Source organism: Triticum aestivum, chromosome 6A (assembly GCF_018294505.1).
Source record: "Triticum aestivum cultivar Chinese Spring chromosome 6A, IWGSC CS RefSeq v2.1, whole genome shotgun sequence".
NCBI classification, from domain to species: Eukaryota; Viridiplantae; Streptophyta; class Magnoliopsida; order Poales; family Poaceae; genus Triticum; species Triticum aestivum.
In genome coordinates this window covers 588,682,232-588,701,706 of record NC_057809.1, presented here as the reverse complement: position 1 = coordinate 588,701,706, position 19,475 = coordinate 588,682,232, and the positions used below count along the sequence as shown (strand labels likewise).

Genomic DNA, 19,475 nt, shown 5'->3' with positions numbered 1-19,475 from the left:
ACCATGACAACTTGAACAACCCAGCGATCCTGTCGCCTCCCGTACGAGGCGACTTCTAGGGCGACTAGGGTTTCCGTTGGTCAGCCGCCGACCACCTCTTTGGCCGCGGCGGGGTGGTCGGCGTTTCGCTGTCTAAGGGCGGCGCCGTCTTGTGGCATCATCGCTGGTCTCTCTCTCTCCACAGCGTGAATGATGACCGATGAAGTTCACACGTAGAAGATCAGTTTTTCTTCTCTGATTGCTTTGATGGAATTTGCTGTCTGTCCATGCAAGCTTGAGAGAGACTGTGCCTTTGACCTCATCAGAAGGTGCTCCGTGTCAAGGTTTTGTCGTCCCCTCGCAAGTTAAAAGCTAGGGTTCTCTGTCCTCCGGCGGCTGAAACTACTCAGTTGGAATTGCCGTGGTCTACAGCGGTCTGTGGCAAAGAGGGCACCTGTTGATGTCGTTAATCTAAGGTGCCCTGATATCTTGTTTCTGTCGGAGACTCGCCTGGATGAGTGGCCTGTTGGATCACCGGCCGGAGTACACACGCGAGAGAGGAACACAAAGACGCTGGTGTTTTGCGAGGCAGAACTGCTTACCTCTTTTCTTGATTTTCTTTCTTCTTATTCTATCTCTCGGTTACAGAAGGGAAAACGTGGCCGGTAAGGATCCTACCAAAACGCCACGATCTGGTTAGCTCGTGCCATCCCATGAGCTCCTGAACGTGTCTACCACGTGATGCTAGACTGAAGGAAACAACCCGATGCAAACGGATGCATCTCAGGCTCATGCAAATGCATGCACGGCTCGCACAAGTTACGGCTCGTGACTAACAAACGAGCTAACAAAAACAAATGCTAATTAGACGTGACAAAACGTGTACGTGCTAGCCTATACTCAACTAATGCAAGATAAAACTTAGAAACAAACATGCACTATTCCCTACGTGCTCGCTAATGCAACATGATTATCTGACATGGCCGACGGAATGTCTTCGGCGACGATTGAAGATGGATCATAAAGAGGTGGTTAGAAGTAATGGGCAAAGTGGTGGACTTCTCTTACTTTGGGAAAAGGAGATTGCAATGTCTCCTAGACATAAAGCAAGCAACTATATTGACATGTATGTAGGCAGTGGTCAGGAGAATTTTTGGCGTCTCACTAGCCTCTATGGGGAACCAAAGTGGGTTGACAAGCACCTGACATGGCAGCATTTTAGAGGGCTAGACGTGTGTGCAACACTCCCTGGCTGGTAATCGGAGATCTAAATGAGATTATGTATCCATTTGAGAAAGAGGAGGGAAGACCCAGGCCAGCTCAATTTATGGAGAAAATCGGCAATTTGCCACTTTCAATATCGGGCTTCGCAAAACTGTCACTCTTAACATTGGCTTCGCAAAAATGCCACCTAGTTCCTGTACACTTTGATTACCATGCCATTTCCCCTTTTTCAATTACTTTTCTTTTTCTTTTCAATTTTCTGGCACCTGAAAGGACCAAAGTACCCTTGTCTCTTTCTACCTTATCCAATCTCTTTGTGGTCTGGTCTGTATCGGATTGCTTTGAGGCTAGCTTGTTCGTGTCGTCATGGCCGCTCGCCGCCGTACCTCGTTGATGCCCGCCGCGAGCTACCCAACTCGCCGCCCTAGCTTGAACACGCCTGAGTGAGAAACTGCAGGTTGCCGCCGGTGCTCGACCATGGCTGCGCGCGCCGCTGCAACTCACCCTTGTCACTGCAGCTCTCTGCCGGCGCTCATCCATGTCTGCACACGTCGGCGCAGTTCGCCCTCGCGTCGCGGATGCTTACGTGTGCCAGCGCAGTTCGTCATGGGTGCTCGCCCCCTTGCGGATGCTTGCGCGTACCAGCGCAGCTCGCTGCGGGTGCTCACCCATGCCTGCGCGCGACAGCACAGCTCGCCCTCCCATGCGTGTGTTGGCGCAGCTCGCCCCACGACATGCCTGAGGAGTGGGTGGCGCTGAACATCAGCATCAGTGGCATGATGGCAGCAGCCGCTGAAGGAGATGGATGTGTGTAAGTTCTTACGATGTTGAATGCAAGCAACATGTAAGTGATGTTTGCTGTAACCTTTAGTTGATGTTGGATTGCAACTTGGCAATTACATCAACAATAGCATGTCATGTTTAATTTCATGTCCAGAATCAACTGAGCAACAATACGACAAATAAATAATGCCGCAAGTTTCAGTCCATAAGCTACTTGCCACTATGTCTTCTTTTGCACTTATTGTAGCTTATTTAGAGACAAGAAATGGAATTGTGACGAGAAAAAGTATGCAAACCTCAAATTTTAGTACATTGGCAAGGGAGAGACATATAGACACTTCAACCATGATTGATAGATGAATATGAAATGTGTTTACTTCTCACAAAATAAAGTGATGAGTTCACATAATAAGTTCATAGCTCAAAAAATATATGAGCTCACAGCTCAGAGAAATTGGAGAAATTGAGTTCACATAGAAGAAACTACTTGTGGAGTTCACATCTGACATAACTGTAACATTAATTTTATAGAGATCATTCATTCAATTTGTAGCTTTCTTTTTGGAGTCAGCTTCTTTGCTGGAGCTGCAGTAGGCATCCTCCTCTTTGGAGTCAGCTTCGGGATGTGGTAGATGACTGTCAGCTATCTGATTTGGGTTTTGTAGGAGATAAATTCACATGGCATAGGGGAGACATCAGAGAACGTCTTGACCGTGCGTTATCTTCTGAAGATTGGAGTTACGGGTTTTCTGATGCCAAGTTGGAAACGCTCCAATATTACAAGTTGGATCACCGACCACTGTTGTTGAGCTTCGACGAAGCACCGGCCTAGGATTTTTTTCCGAAAAGGGGTTTACCCTAGCCTCTGCATCAGAAAGATGCATACAACTCATATTATTAAAAGGATAATTCAGTAACAAAGTCTCCAAGTAATGTGGTGCGAAAATAAACAAAAGCTCAAAAGAGCTAAAAACCAAAGCCACAACCGGCTGGCAAATACAATAGGAGCACTACATGCCTATCCTATTACATGACCGCCATCCAAACCGGTTAAAAATATCCCGAGCTACCATCTCCCATCGGATAGACGCAGTAATCAAACGCTCCCTGGCCTCCGTCGGAGTGAGTAGCGACCACATACGGATGAACGCCGTGGCCCTGAAGATAACCTGCAAAAAGTGAATGTTTGTTGATCTGTTAAAGACTAAATCATTTCTGCAGTTTCATACTGCCCAAAATAAAGCACAAACGCCAACACGAATGTGTCTTGCAGTATCGGAATTGACCCCATCAAGCCATGTTCCAAATAACATGTTGATAGAGGTGGACTGATTAATATTAAACGCAATATAAATCGACCGCCACAGAATCTTAGCCAACGGACAATCGAGAAAGAGGTGTTTGATGTTTTCGTTATGATCGCAAAAGCTACACCTAGAAGAGCCCACCCAGTTGCGTTTTGCTAGGTTATCCTTAGTCAAAATGACTTATTTATGCACAAACCACATGAACACTTTGATTCGTAAGGGAACCTTTACTTTCCAAACATGTATCGAGAAAGGGATGACGCTAGAGTTTATGACATCCAGATACATTGATTTGACCGAGAACACTCTGTTCTTAGTAAGTTCCCAATACAGCTGATCTGGCTGCTGGGACAGCCGGACTTCCATTAAACGTCTAACAAGATGGAGCCAGGCCTCCCAACGATTTCCAACTAGCGTCCTTCGAAAACTAATATTGAGGGGAGTGGATTGTAAAACAGTTGCAACGTAGGCTTCTCTATGTCGCACAATGTTGTACAAAGTAGAATATTGAAGTGCAAGGGGGGTCTCCCCAAGCCACATATCCTCCCAAAACCTAGTAGTAACACCATTCCCGACAATAAATTTTGTCTTGTTGAAAAAGAGTTGTTTGACTCTCATCAAACCCTTCCAAAAAGGTGAGTCGGAAGGCCTCACATTCACCTGGGCCAAGGTTTTAGCATAAAGATACTTATTACGCAAAATCTGTGCCCAAGTAGCCAGGGCCGGCCCTGAGGGGGGGCAGGGGGGTCGGCCGCCCCGGGCCCCCAAAATATTGGGGCCCCCTCCCAGGAGGTACGCACGTAGTCTATGTGACATGGCCCAGGGAGAGGCAGGGGCGTAGCAACGCACGCAGCAGATAACAGCCCATGACCGCGAGTCTTTTTTTGCAGTTTCCTTTGTGATCGATCGTAGGCACACATCACCCCCGCAGAGATCTATACTCGACCTGGATGAGCGCACGGGGGGCATAACCAGCGCCGCCGAAGCCGTCTTGTTTTTTCGGCAGTCCACGCCTAATTCCCGTCCCAATCGGCATTCGGCAACCGCGTCAAGGCGACAGCCGCCGATGTGGCGGCGATGGAGGACGAGCATGCAGATAGGCTCGTCAGGCTCTGGTAAGGATGGGATTGATTCTAGTAGGGTTGTATATGGATTCCGTAGTCCACGCCAAACTCCAGTTTCCTTCGCTCCTTTCTAACTGATGAATACGGTACGGTTGTTTGGATCTTGAGATACTATCTTAACTTGCTTACTCCCGGCAGAAAGAATTGCAGTTGGCATGAGCAGGATTTTCGCTGCATTCAAAAATCGGGAGCCATTATGTCATTGTTTGATTACAACAATTGGAATATAGGAGGATGCATATGTCTCCTAAATCAAGATTAATCAGTAAGTTGCGTTGAATTATTTATTAACTTGATAATCATTGTTATGGTTTTGTAGTGATGCTGCAAAAAGCATACTGATGGTTCTCTCCGTCTAGATTACATCTCCGGGATCAAAGTGGATAGAAAAAGATGCTTTTGGTCCTGCAGGTGATATAAAGTAATATATACTGAATCTTCAGTACAATGATTTTTTTTTTCATATAGTTTATGACATTATTTAAATGTTTTATTTATCTCTAGGTCTTACAAGATATTTCTAATGCTTCAGAAAAATTAAAAAATTATCAAGAATGACATGTATAAGGAGGCCCTCCGTGTGTTGATGATGCTCGAGGTATGCTGCCTTTGTCCTACTATAAGAAGATATGCATATTGACCAACAACAATGTGAGAGCTGTAAATGTTCCTAGAGAGGTTAAATGGTTGGCAACTTAATACAGTAAGAATAAATTGTTGAATGAGATTGATACCGATAACATAATCCACAACTTTGCATCTATGAATGTTAGACAGAAACTTGGAGGTACATGTATATCGATTATGTGAGCTTGATGCACTTTACATTTCACATATACACATATGGAGCACTATTTTTTATTTTTATAGTAAAGGGCCCCATGTTCTAGTTTCGCCCCGGGCCCCCGAAATGTCAGGACCGGCCCTGCAAGTAGCCTCCGTCTCCCAGGATGTCTCGGGCCTATCTGTGCTCAGGTTTGAAGCCTGCTGGTTAAAAGAGTCGGGCTTCTCTGTGATTGTTGAAGAGGCTTGGGCTGCTTCAGGTACTCAGTTCTAGAATTTAAACTTGGTTGCGCGCTTGGCTATGGTTCACTCCCAATTGCAAAGATGGGATCGCAACACTTTGAAGAGAAAAACCGGCTGAGGAAGGCACAAAGGGATCTGGAAGAAGTCACTATGGGTGCTTTGATGCTAGACAATATTAAAAACATAAGGTTCTTGCAGCACAGATCGAGAAGCTTCCAGAGTTTGAAGCAATTCAATGGGCACAACGCAGTACGATTGGCTGTCTCAAGTTCGGGGATAGGAATACCCAATATTTTCAGAATTTTGCGTATGCACAAAGGAAGAAAAACAGAATAAACCATCTTAAAGATGACCAAGGGAATTGGCGTGAAGGGTCCTTGATCAATGAATATTTTGCGTGTTTGTTTGCTACTGAAATTGAAGGGCCGGACCCAGATTTAATTGATAAGGTTGTACCTCGAGTTACAAGGGAGATGAATCATGCAGTAGGTAAGCCATTTTCAGTTGAAGATGTTAAAAAGGCCTTATTTTCCATTGGGGATACAAAAGCTCCAGGTACGGATGGCTTACATGCAATTTTCTTTAAAAGATGTCAGCATTTAATTGGTGATGTTTTGACAAGCGAAGTACTTGATGTCATCAACTCAAAGAATATCCCTCATGGATGAAATGATACCGTCATAGTGCTTATTCCCAAGGTGGACAGTCTGAAGAAAATTTCAAAATATCGACCTATCAGCTTGTACAATGTTCTGTACAAGGTTATCTAAAAAATGATCTCATTTCGTCTGAAAGGTATACTCGATCAAATAATATCAGACAGAGGTTCTGACCCCATATGCAGTAGTCATGGCTGAATGTTTTGCGATCGCTCAGAGAATAGGTAATATCACTTTCCAACATTGTCCAAGGGATGCAAATAAGGTGGCCCATAGTCTAGCTAGGCATGCTTATGATTCAACTTCTACTGTTTTCTGGGATGGTGATCCACCCATGTTTATTATGCCCCGTGTAATTAACGATGTAACCATCAACTTATTGCAATTAAGAGCCACGAGACATTCCTTAAAAAAAAGCTTGAATAACCCAACCCACTGGCATGGAATCAGTCACTTGATTGGTCATATGCAGACGTGGGGTGGGATGAGCTTTCCTGGATTCATGATGTTGTTGGGATCCAGCGCGACCTTTATCCTTTTCATCGTCCTCAGTGACTCCATCCCCAGCTCCTTCTCTAGGTACTGCCAATGCACACACCAAAGCATTTGTCACTTGTCACTCATGGGTGGTGACTTGTTTATGAATCATGTGGAAATTTGAAATAGATCACGGCCTTGATGAGATAAAGAGTCATAGGTCACCTACCTTCATTTTCCCCGTGCCAACACCATGCTCTCCTGTGCATGTACCTTCCATGGACAGAGCAGTATGAACCATGAGATGGTTTAGTCTCTCTGCTTCCCTTCGCTCTTCCTCCTGGCTTGGATCAAATAGGATAAATGTGTGGAAATTTCCATCACCGGCATGGGCGATAACCAAACTGAAAACATATACAAGTCAGAGAGAAGGTCCTGGATAATTAAAAGGATAGCATACTGCTGGAGCTGCGATAAGAATTGCATGCTACTTCATCAAGAGTTCGAATTTTCAAACTGCCATGCTCTCCTATAAATATAAATCTAATGCAAAAGAGATGGCCATGACTTTCCTAGCTACAACAGAAAAACCTAGGTACAGCGTAAGGGAGAATATGTACCAAGTCAATGGTGACGCATCAAGTAGTTGCTTAGACACAGATATGCATTCTGCAAGTCTAGACAATGGGACACAAACGTCCTGCATGAACAACAATTGGGGCGCCATTAGAATTTACAAGACTTGATGCAGCTCATCCACTGAAAAGCGGCAGATAATAAATCTACAATGATCATAATGAATATTAGCCGATCTATATGAGCATATGAGATTAAAAAATGAAGCTGACAAAATCTACATTTATCACTAATGGACAAAAAAGGCATATGTGTTGATTCAAACAAAGAGAAGAGAGCGGCGCCAGTTACCCTTACTTAACTGAGAAGATATTTCGTTGCTATTTGCTAAGTACTCTCTCTGTAAACTAATATAAGAGCGTTTAGAACACTAAAATAGTGTTCTAAACGCCCTTATATTAGTTTACAGAGGGGGTACCATATACTAGAATGTGAACTAAAACTGGATCATATTTTAGCCCATATTTTGCCAAATGATGATTAGGGCATGTTGACAAATGCTTCCAAGATTCACAACTAAGGAGGCAAACATAATGGCATATGATGCATGCCACTAGCTAGAGACTAACTATCTCTAACCGATCATACTAAGCAAGCAATCAAACCGTTATCATAGCTTGACGATCAGGTTCCATGGCAAAACCAGCCCAAAGTGCCTCCTTCCTGATCTGCGCATAGAGGAAAATGCCATTAATATATGCTCCAAAACCAAATATCCTATATATCGCAGTACTATTATTGTCCAGAAACCAGGGAACATAATGTCATGCTGTATTACACTGGTATTGCATGGCATGTGCACAATCATGCAGCACAAAGAAACATCTGTAGAGTAGCTCTACAAGTTCAGACGACTGACCTTCCACAGTTCCTCTTTAGCATTTGGCTCTTCCACAAAAACAAAATCAGAACCATGGTGCTCTGCAGCAATCTTTTGAACCAACAACGTTTGTTCAAGTGCATATGCTTCTAAATAGTTGCAATGGAAAGAGATTAACAAAGAAAAGGAAAATCAGTCAGTTCTTGATGTGTAAACTGAAGGAATGTTTGCAGCTTAAGAAGAGCTTTAAGTAACTTGTCTAAGCAAGTGAACAACCAACAGAAGATGATAATAAACTACTGAATATATGTTAATTACATCCCCAAGATAAGGAACAACTGTAAACCACAAGCATGAACTATGGGTATAACTTCTAAAAATTGTCTAGAGTCTACTAAAAAGTAGTGTGCACAAAGTGAAGTTAGTTTTAATAGAGAGATTGGGTCTCATATAAATAAGGAGGGGTCAAAAGGGGTTGCCCAGTCAGCAGTGAACGTGGTCAAAACCAATCAACCGAGTCAAAACCGGGTTCAACTGACCGAGGGGTTGATTTTTGAAACAAGTGGCAAGTTGAGGGTATGAGACAACCGATTTTGAAATTGAGGGTTGAATCCGAAACCGAGTGGCAAGTGTAGAAGTGCATGCTCTAGCCAAGTCAACCAAAAGATCGATCTGATGGAAAAGACTAGGCAATACATTTATACGTCAACACTCCCCCTCACGTGTGGCGCTAGCCGGGTCTTGAATTCAAGACCTCTTGGCTCTGATATCATGTAGAAGTGCATGCTTTAGCAAATGCAACCAAAAGACCGATCTGATAGAAGAGACTAGGCAATACAATTATACGTCAACAAGAAGTTCAGGGCTATAAAGTGGACTTTTCTCGTACAGTATAATGGCTTAAAAGTGCAAGTTAGGTTACCTGTCCCTATGAATTCAAACATCAAGGTCGGCACTTCAGGCAAGATTTTACCATTTGCCATGTTTATTGCCCTTATCTGAACCTCATCCAACAATTCCACTCTCGAGACCTAACCAAGCAGAAAAAGAATCAGTAACTAACTAGCCAACAACAACCTTAGTGAATTTTGGTTACCCATTGATACATCTCAACAAATGTAACTTCTACTCAAGCATTTCAATAGAAGTCAACCTAACACCTACAATAGTCCATGAAAAACTTCTAACACCACCACCGACGGCCACTTAATGTGCAATGAACAAATTGTGTCACATGAACAAATACAAGCATGGAAATATGAACGTTCACTCCATATATATGGAACAAAGGATGTTGATTATTTCATATCTGACTTACATTTCTTTTCCAAATGTCATAGCAATGAAAGAAAAACGGAAGGACATGGACGAACCTGTATGCCAGAATGCATTGTTGCAATAGCAACATCAGCAGCATCCTTAACAGTTTGAAAATTGCACATAGCAACCTGAATACATAGAGCATTTAGGAGGAATGAGTTCATAGGCAAAATGAAGATGCAGAAAGAACTACAAATAAAAGGTCGACAAAGCTAGACGAATAAGGTAGCGTCCTATGCATGGGGAAATACACTTCGGTTCCTGGTTGTATATACACCCTATATGCGATTTTATTTAATAATTAAACAAAAAAGTCAAAATAGTTGAGAACTATTTTTAGAATAAACTTGACTTACTTGCGCACTAATATATAAATTTTCACAAAAAAAATCAACGTTGACTTCACAGCAAAAAGACAAAATTTATTTGCTATTATAGGTCACTCTTCAAGCTATTATGATGAAAATTTTGTCTTTTTTGAAAGGTAGTCAAAGTGAAATTTTCTTTTTGTGGAACTTTTCTCAAGAGTACAATGGAAGGTCAAGTTTATTTCAAAAATATTTTCAGATTTTTTTGACTTTTTATTGAATTACTATTTTTTCCCATATAGGGTACATATGTACCCATAGACCAAATGCCCGCGTTCCCTATGCATGCCCATTACTCTTCCACAAATTCAAACCCTGAAAATGGTACATGGTTTGCTACTAGAAATGGCAAAACAAGATGATTGTTGTGGCGACGTGAACATCATACTGGTGCATTGTATGAATAACCGTTTTGCGGTTTATATTTTTACAACTTACAGGATTGCGAACCACCTTTCCACGTGGAGGGCATCCATGATGGCGAAGGTGGGTCACCTCACCTGGGGGCTGGTGCTCCAGTTGTGGAGGATGTGCATTGACCCCGTCCACCCAGGGACAGACCTCGACCTGCAATTCTCGCGCGATGAGCGTGAGGTGTTCGCTGCATCCACTAGGATGGTGGCTGGTGGCAAAACCTCAGCCTTATTCTGGGAGGATTGCTGGCTCAATAGCAGTGTCATTCCTGAGATTGCATCTAACCTCCTAAAGTTGGTCTCGAGGCGCATCAGGAAGCGCCGGACAGTCAGCAATGCCTTGGCAGGCCGCCATTGGATCTCGGATATCAGAGGGGCCCTCAGCCTGTTGGCACTCTGGCAGTATATCAAGGTCTGGCGGTTGGTGTGCGAGATGTCCTCCAATGGCGCTAGATCCTGGACTCCCAATACTCCTCCAAGAGTTGCTATGACATTTGTTCCAGGAGGCGGTCGGTTCAAGTTCGTGGAAGCTTAACTGAAAGACTTCTGCCCCACCTAGGGTCAAGTTCTTCGTGTGGCTTGCCTGCCAAGACCGTTATGAGACTGCTGAGAGACTGTCATGCCGAGGCCTTGAACATGCATCGTCTTGCGTGCTCTGTGATCAGTCAGAGGAGACAATGGCTCATCTCCTCACTGGATGTTCCTTCTTGCGCGCGGTGTGGCACGAGGTTCTTTCCTGGTTGCGTTTGATGGCAAGACACCCAGATGCGGAGGACGACTTCGTGGATTGGTGGCATCGAATGGGCCACTCGGTCCCGGCCTCTGCTCCGAAAGGCACATCCACAACCATCATGTTGGTAGCATGGTGCATCTTGAAGCATCTTGATGGTGTTACTCGTGAGAAATGGCTGTGGAGGTACAACGGCTGGACGACGGCAGGCATCGCAGTTGGGCTACTCGGTGGGCTTCCTTCGCGATTGGCGGCGGTCCCTCAGGTCTCTTCTTGCCGATGGGCGGGTGTCTGTTGGTGACCTCGTGTGGAGCTGTGTTTGCCGCCGAGGTGGGGCAACACAGGAGGTGTCCGGTGGGGAGGCAGGCTGGAGGGATGGGAGACACCGACGAGCTCGGGCCACCCGTCGTTGGCACACAGGCGTGCCGGCCCGGATGCGTCCGCTCCCCCTCCTCCCCCTTTCCCTAGCCGTGTGTGGGCTCACACAACTCCGGCATTGTTCGAGGCGGGACGTATGCTATAGTCTCTTCGGTCGGGTGCGCCCTTTGGCCCAAAGCCGGTCACTTTGGTCGGTCCTGGGGGTGTTTGGATGCAGGCGGTGGCCGTGGCAGCGGGAGGCATGGCGTTCGTGGGCGGAACTTGCGCCTCCGGAGCGGGCAAGTGGCCATGGCTATGCGGGTGGGTGGTCGTTGGTGGTTGGCAGAGCAAGGATGCGTCGGAGGGGTGGGTGTGACGGGGTACATCACTTGCCCAATCTTGAATTGGCCGATGGCGCGGTGTCCGTGGACACCGTATCCTTCATGAGGCTCTGCCGCGGTGCCCTTACTCCTTCGAGCTGCTCCGGGTGAAAACTCAATCTTTGGAATCGGATGGTGGCGGCTATCGATGGTCGTTCCCTTCTAGGAGGCACCATCTTGGAGTCCTTATTTCGTTGTTTTCCGTCTCACCTCTCCTCGGAGAATTGGAGGTCTCCATTGGCTCCAAGCGGATCATCCTCATGCATGTGTAGTGGCTTGGTAGTCGTTGAGGTGTGTGGCGGTGCTCGGCACCCTTGTATCTTGCCTTGTGTGTGTGTGCCGTGTGTGGTTGTGGCGTGAGTTTGTATCATGATGCTTGTGGATCGGTCCTTTATATATAAAGCGGGGCGAAAGCCTTTTTGGGTAAAGGTTCCGGTAATTGCCAAGTATAGGATAAGATAGACCAAACAACAACAATAACAAAGCCTTTAGTCCCAAACAAATTGGGGTAGGCTAAAGGTGAAATCCATAAGATCTCGCGGTCAACTCATGGCTGATACATGGATAGCAAGATTCCACACACCCATGTCCATAGCTAGTTCTTTGGTGATATTCTAATCCTTCAGATATCTCTTTACAGACTCCTTCCATGCCAAGTTCGGTCTACCCCTACCTCTCTTGACATTATTAGCACGCTTTAGCTGTCCACTATGCACCGGAGCTTCTGGAGGCCTGCTTTGAATAAGTCCAAACCATCTTGGACGATGTTGGAAAAGCTTCTCTTCAATCGGTGCTATCTCAACTTTATCTTGTATATTATCATCCCGGACTCGTCCTTCTCGTGTGGCCACACATCCATCTCAACATGCGCCTCTTCGCCACACCTAACTGTCGTACATGTCGCATTTTAGTTGGCCAACACTCAACACAATATGACATTGTGGATCGAATTGTTGTCTTATAGAACTTGCCTTTTAGCTTTTGTGGCACTCTCTTGTCAGAGAGAATGCTAGAAGCTTGGCGCCACTTCATCCATCCGACTTTGATCCGATGGTTCACATCTTCATAAATACCCTCATCCTTCTGAGGCATTGACCCCAAATATCGGAAGGTGTCCTTCTGAGGCACCACCTGCCCATTAAGACTAACCTCCTCCTCCTCGTGCCTAGTAGTACTGAAACCGCACCTCATATACTTTTAGTTCTACTAAGTCTAAAACCTTTCGATTCCAAGATTTGTCTCCATAACTCTAACTTCCTATTGACCTTGTCCGACTATCGTCGACTAGCATCACACTATACACAAAGAGCATACACCATGTGATATCTCTTTGTATATCCTTTTGACCTCATCCATCACCAAAGTAAAAAAGATAAGGGCTCAAAGTTGCCCCATGGTGCAGTCCTATTTAATTGGGAAGTCATCAGTGTCACCATCACTTGTTCGAACACTTGCCACAACTTATCGTGCATGTCCTTGATAAGATAGACCGTTAAAAGAAAATATGGTGTGTTCATACAAATGTTGTTTCCATTCTTAATATGCAGATAATAGTTAAGTCATAGTAATACAGCATGAAGAATGGTGTTTCTCCACAACATGTGCTACATAAAAAGTGTATATCCTAAACAGAGAAACAAGTAGAGTTGTTAAAACTTAAAAGTTAATATTCAAGTATACCGAATGCAGTAAACATAGTTGGCAAAACATTATTTTGACAGTGAATAAATCAAAACAGAAGACCTACCACGGAATGAGATGGGAGCTTTTGAAGTCGTAAAGTCACTTCTGTAATTACCCCTAAAGTCCCTTCACTTCCAATGATCAACCGAGTTAGGTCATATCTGACATTTAACATGGTGCAAAGTAAAAAAAGTTGTCAATACTAATGGCAGCAACAGATGTAGACATTATGGGAAAAGCAAGCAGCGCAGCGCAGCTAAGATTTCACTCCCGAACAAACGAAGTCTTTTTAGTCTTATAAGAAGTAGGATCAGTTCTTGTATACCCAGCTGCACTCTTTCGAGCCCGAGAACCGGTCTTGACAACGTCGCCATCTGGTAGAACAACCTGAAGTACAATAAAAGATTACTACTTGTATGTGAAGTCAAATGTATAAGGTGGGAAAATGTGGATAGCAAAAGGACCTGAAGATTGATCACATTGTCCCGCATAGTTCCATACCTACAAAGTAAGAAGCAAATTCATCAAAGCCATTTAATATTAGTATCATATAAGAATATAACAGATAAACAGGAGAATCGTGCACATTATGGTTGTCCTTCCTCTTTGTGTCTATGGGGTTACAGATGCATCGCAGAAGCCAAAAAGTGGCCCGAAATTATATGGAGAATTACCTCACGGCTAATGAACCAGAACATCGTGTAGCGCACATTCCACCAATAGTGGCTCCAGGTCCTGTAAATCAGACCAATGTAGATAAGCTACGCCACTAAGCTAGTGCAAAAGCAAGTAGTCGTTGATGCTATTTTGGACCCAGAAAGATGATCGAACTTCAGTGCAACTATTGAGTACTACAAACATGCATAATTATCTCCCTGTGACGGTACATAACACCTAAATGTCTGGAGGGTGCAATTAGCATTGATTATAATTTCATATTAGGTTATGTCAATCTGGATTTTGCACCTAAATGTCTGGAAGATGCAATTACACTACACAAATCAGTCGCAAACAAAGCTCTTCAATTGTAGTCAAGTTACACTGAATATGAAAGGGCAAAGGGGGGAAGGACATGATGAAAGGTTTTTCTTTTGAACTGTTTTTTTACAAGATTGATCTGTTTGGATCTTGGTCAATGATGGTCTTTTTATTTATGTTGTCGATTGGATAATTATGTACCAGGTTATGTCAATCTGGATTTTACATGGTCGGTTGAAAAGGTAAAAAGGAAGGATAGACCAAGTGCTCTTGGCACAAGTGGGAAGTACTTCACCACTATGCTAGGCCTGTCCTTTGTTGGTTGAAAAGGTAAATGAACAGAAAAAATATTAAAGGGAAAAGGAAACAAGGAGCTTGCCTGGGTCAAGAGGGAAAAAGAGACCATGGGGTTTCAGGTATTCATTCAGCTCAATCCATCCAACTCCTGGTTCAACTACAACATCCATATCCTCAAGATGCAGGGATTTGATTTTCTGCAAAGAATTTATGATACATTAAAATAGATGAAAGTAGCAGATCGTACCCTGCATATGCATAGCTCACTGCTAAGAAAGTGCTTGCCGGCTTGGTGTAACAAAATATAGTACTCCCTCTGTTTCAGTTTACAAGTCCCGCGCGTATATCTAGGTTGTCAATTTTATCACTCTAATATAAACTATATAACATAAAAATTATACCATTTGAAAATAGAACATCTGAAGTTTATATTAGTATATTTTTTTGTAATATATGACTTATATTAGGTTGGTTAAATTGGCGACCTAGTGATACACGCACGCCTGTAAACTGAGAGAGAGAGGTAGTAAAACCAATAAGCCAAGTATTTTAGTACTTTTTAATGTTATAATTATATGGCTGTTGATTATAAAACTTAGTATTTACCTTCATTGAAGACATGTCAATGCAAACGCCACCATGAGGTGCCAACGTATGGCCCTCAATTGATGTAGCCCCACCATATGGTACAATTGGCACCTGATTCCAAGAAAAGAAAGAAAGGAACACCACGTAGTGTTACTGAAATGGAAAGTGCCAACTCCTTCCACAAACTCCTGAAGAAAACACAGGCTGCTCGTAATAGGAGTATAATAAGTAGGGACAACACTACACATACGTAAATTGTTTTACGTATCTTACGAAGGAGCTTAGATGGAATGGTTTTAGTGGATAAGAAAAGTGAGGAGCCCCACCGCCTGAAAACCAGAGGGGTGTGTGTATTAGTTTGGCAAGGAAGGTTTCGTAGCTCTTAGTAAAAAATACGTAGGTGTGACATTTTTCAATAAGTAGTATCATGCATGTCAACTACTGATGGCATGTCAGACCTCATCCTCCACCTCGGCGGCAGATGTAACGATGGGAAGAAATCCCTTGTCGGCTCGCGCGGCGGCGCATTCACGTTGTTTCCCATGTTGGTGGCGCTTTCTTCATCACCTACCTGTAACCTGTTGTCCTGTGAAGTGCTTGATATTCTCTGTGAGCTATCTCCAACATTTCCACACACTACCGTTGGGTAGCCCCTCTTGTTGTCTCTCGCAGTTGTGTGTGCCCTTCCTATACACTCCACCTTGGGCAATAACCACCCTCGTGTGGGGATGATTTCATTAACGGCATTCTCTTCAATCATGTCACTTCACCATCATACTCCCTCCTTTCCGGTTTATAAGGCTCAATTCAAAAATCTCACCAACCAAGGGAGATGACGAGTGGTGGAATATTTTTTGTAGTTTGCAAAAGCACCTAATTAATGCTCTTGTCTTCCTCAAAAAATTGTGTTTACGAATGTATTAATTGCAATGCATGCATGCATAAAATGCATGCATTGGTCAGTTTTTTCTTAATACTTGCATGCAATGATTTAATGCATCTTGAAGTCTGAACATGTGATGGGAAATAACCAAATTGAGCCTTATAAAATGGAAAAAACTAAAATTTTAAGATAAGCCCTATAAACCGAAAAAGAGGGAGTAGTTATTTCACAACACGTCCATGGGAATGAGACCCTCCCTTCCGGCGGTGAACTCATGGCTCCCCCTCGTGCATGCTCGTCGAGCAAGATCCATTTCCTTGGTCATCTTTACTGCTACCTAGGCAATGACCACCCTTCCCGAGTGTCGGATGGCTCGGTCTTGGTAATTGCACAACTCTTTGATGTGGCCACCCGTGGTCTACCCCTGTCAGTGGTTGCGGTGTTGTCTTGGTGGTGCTTCCACGTGTATCCCTTGAAGTTTGTTGTTGTGCTATCTCTTGGCATGATATGCTGCTTTGATAGCCTCTCTACTGCTAGTGCACCATGTATGTTTTTTTAGGGGTCGTGCATCATGTATGTTGTTATGCCTTAGCTTGTGCTGCACCACAGCCATCTATATTCTTCTGATGTCTAGGCGGTTGATCCTTGCGCTGCGTTGTAACTTGTACTTGGTGTTTTTTTTTGGGGGGGGGGGGGGGGGTATTTTCTACATTCTTGCCTCCGCAAGATGTATTGCCCCTCGGGGCTCGGGCTATCAAGGTTTTTGATCTAGTTTCCCACATGAACTGGATCATGGTTTTCGACCCGGCCCATTTCCCATGTAAACTGGTTCATTTCATTTATTTTGAATTGAGATCAATATAAAAAAGAAAAGGAACAGTTGTCTGGCACAATCATGGAAATGGGCTGTTGTGGAAACCAGAAGTACATGATACAGAATCCAAATCAGGAATTCTTGCAAAGCAGGGAGCATATGATGTTCATTTAGGCTAATGAATGGAAGAGTGCCATGCATGCATGCATACCTTGTACTTGTTACAAATCATCACAATCTTCCGTACCTCATCCTGGGACCTGCAAGTCAGTAATTAATGGAGGCATTACAATACATGGAACGAGCTTGGCGTATACAGTAAATAAACCAGCAAAACGGATCTATCGTCAGTGTGTGCCGGGTGAGATCACTTTGGGAAGACGACGACGTCGGGCACGTTGACCGCCTTGTGGAAGCTGCTCTGCGGCTTCCCGTGGAAGCTCCTCTCCTCGTAATCCACCGTCAGGTTGTCCTGCAAAACAGCAACCCGGCCACCTAGACCTAGTCACTGAGGCTGGTCACAGTGGGGAGGAACTTAGGAGTAACATCACACACTCCAATACAACTTTGCTTATGTGGCACGTATTTAATAAAGAGAAATGTGCTTGTGGTAACTAGCTAAGTTACCGGAACATCACACACTCCAAGAAACAATGAGTCTATAATCTAATAAATACATCGTTGCATGACACTACATAGATGTTCCTATCCACTATGAAGGTAGTAACATAGTCTAGGGAAGTGTGTAAGTTACTAGCTTATGTTCTTGCCCATTGTGACCAGCCTGAGCATGTCGTGGGCTGGAGCTGGATTAATCAACGGACAGCGAAAACAACAAACACAAGGTACGCAGCTAGCACATCATGCATCGCCGCCCGCAGCCTTGCCACTAGGGCAATGGCAGCGCGGAACTCGAATTCATTTCACTTACCCCGAGGAAGGATGCGAGCTCTTGCATGAACTCCTGTGGCACGCGCTTGCGCTCCCCACGCACCACCAGCTCGGTGCTGTCTTTCCCACCCACCTTGGGCCAAATCAACAGGCAAGCACAAGGCGCTGTCAGCTCCAGCAGTCAACGATGCGAGAAGTGACGGAACAGTCGCACGTACCGGTGGTCGGGGCCGGCATCGCAGAGAGCGACGGAAGCGGCGGTTCCGCCTGCGGCTGCGGCGGCGAGGAAGGAGAGGAAGGCGGGAAGGCCGCCGCTGGAGTTGGGGGAGGAAGGGTCCCGGGGTTGCGGGAGGGGCTGGGTGGAGAGAGGGACGCGGAGGGCGGAGAACGGGAGGAGCGCGCGGCGGGGCCGGGAGAGGCGGAAGAGGGTGGCGGCCATGGATGGCGGCAGGCAGTGGGAGAGTTGGTTTTCTCCTTTTTTTGAGGGGAAGTGGGAGAGTTGGTGGGGTGGGCGGCAGCCTATATTTGCACCCCGGCCGCACGATCCTGGCTGTTGAATCCTGACGCTGTGCCTCGAGATGCGCATCCCATAAATAAGTTTATCTGAATCCATCACCGTGTGAGATGGATGTTACGGTCGTGGGTGTGGTATGGGTGCTCATCCAGCGACACGCTGAATCGACGCGAGCCTAGGCTAGGCTCTGCACACGTTTGGCCGTTTCCGCTCACACGGTATGCGCCGGAGAGGCATGCCCGTGATGCGCGCAGCGACTGGTGTGTGATCTTTTTTTTTCCTGAGCATCAGTACAGACACAAGGGCTCATATACACGCGCATACACTCATCCCTATGAACGTACACACGCACACCCTACCCATATGAGCACCTCCGAGAGACTTAGCCGGCATATCATCTTGAGATTTACGAAGTCACTGTAGGCGCCTCGTTGTCGACGGGAACGTCTCCTCCCACTGAAAGCGCATCGCCGGAAATCCTGAAATAAATTCAGGAATAATGCGAGCACTAGGATTTAAACCCTGATGGGTTGGGAATACCACTGTCCACCTAACCAACTTAACCACAGATTGATTCGCGACTCGTGTGTGATCTTGTGTGGTCATCTGCACACCATATTCGTATTTTTCTTAATTTCTGCAATAGAAAATCCTGCGCCTTATAAAGCTGCATGTGAAACGAGACCTATCGGAGACAACTTTTCTTCAACACCCGACAGGGTAAATATCCCTAGTCTCTCCCATGTCGCCATTGTTGGACGTGTCATGTGCTTGTTTCCTATCAAGGAAAGAAAAACTTTGTTTTGTTATGCGTTTGCGGTCCATGTAATGCTAATATTCTACATTCAATCTATTCTATTTTAAGCCATGCGTACGTGTATTTAAAACAACAGTTTTGTTAAGTCAAAGACTTCGTCATGTCTCAGTCTATGCTATATTCCTTTGATATTGCTCATTTTCTCTTTTCAGTATTTTTTCTTCTTTCTTAAATACTATATCACTTAACTGAGACTTAGTTGACTATGTTGAAGTTGTGTCGAATATTATTTATACAAGATAGGTTACAATTTGACTCTAAGTAGTATTATGTTTACATGATAAGGAGTCGTGTCCTAATAGCATACTTCTATCCTACGTCTCTCATATACAGTGAGGATAGACACGCGATGTAATCTATGTCAACATAATAGTACAGACGCGCAAAGGAAAGACGGGGGCATGTGC

At 44.7% G+C, this 19,475-nt stretch overlaps 1 protein-coding gene across 1 annotated transcript; it reads right to left on the bottom strand.

Annotated features, from left to right (window-relative positions):
* Nucleotides 1–6,535: 6,535 nt before the first annotated feature.
* Nucleotides 6,536–18,350, bottom strand: LOC123129752 (D-lactate dehydrogenase [cytochrome], mitochondrial-like). The gene is made up of 17 exons (XM_044549789.1): nt 17,952–18,350; nt 17,778–17,870; nt 17,218–17,318; nt 17,058–17,106; nt 15,168–15,260; nt 14,644–14,758; nt 13,961–14,021; nt 13,751–13,787; nt 13,612–13,673; nt 13,351–13,447; nt 9,409–9,483; nt 8,958–9,066; nt 8,075–8,184; nt 7,821–7,883; nt 7,200–7,279; nt 6,809–6,983; nt 6,536–6,684 (listed from the first exon to the last, which is right to left on the bottom strand). The coding sequence occupies exons 1-17, from the start codon at nt 18,348–18,350 to the stop codon at nt 6,565–6,567; spliced, it is 1,839 nt and encodes a 612-aa protein (XP_044405724.1). The 3' UTR covers nt 6,536–6,564.
* Between the last annotated feature and the right edge of the window lie 1,125 nt (nt 18,351–19,475).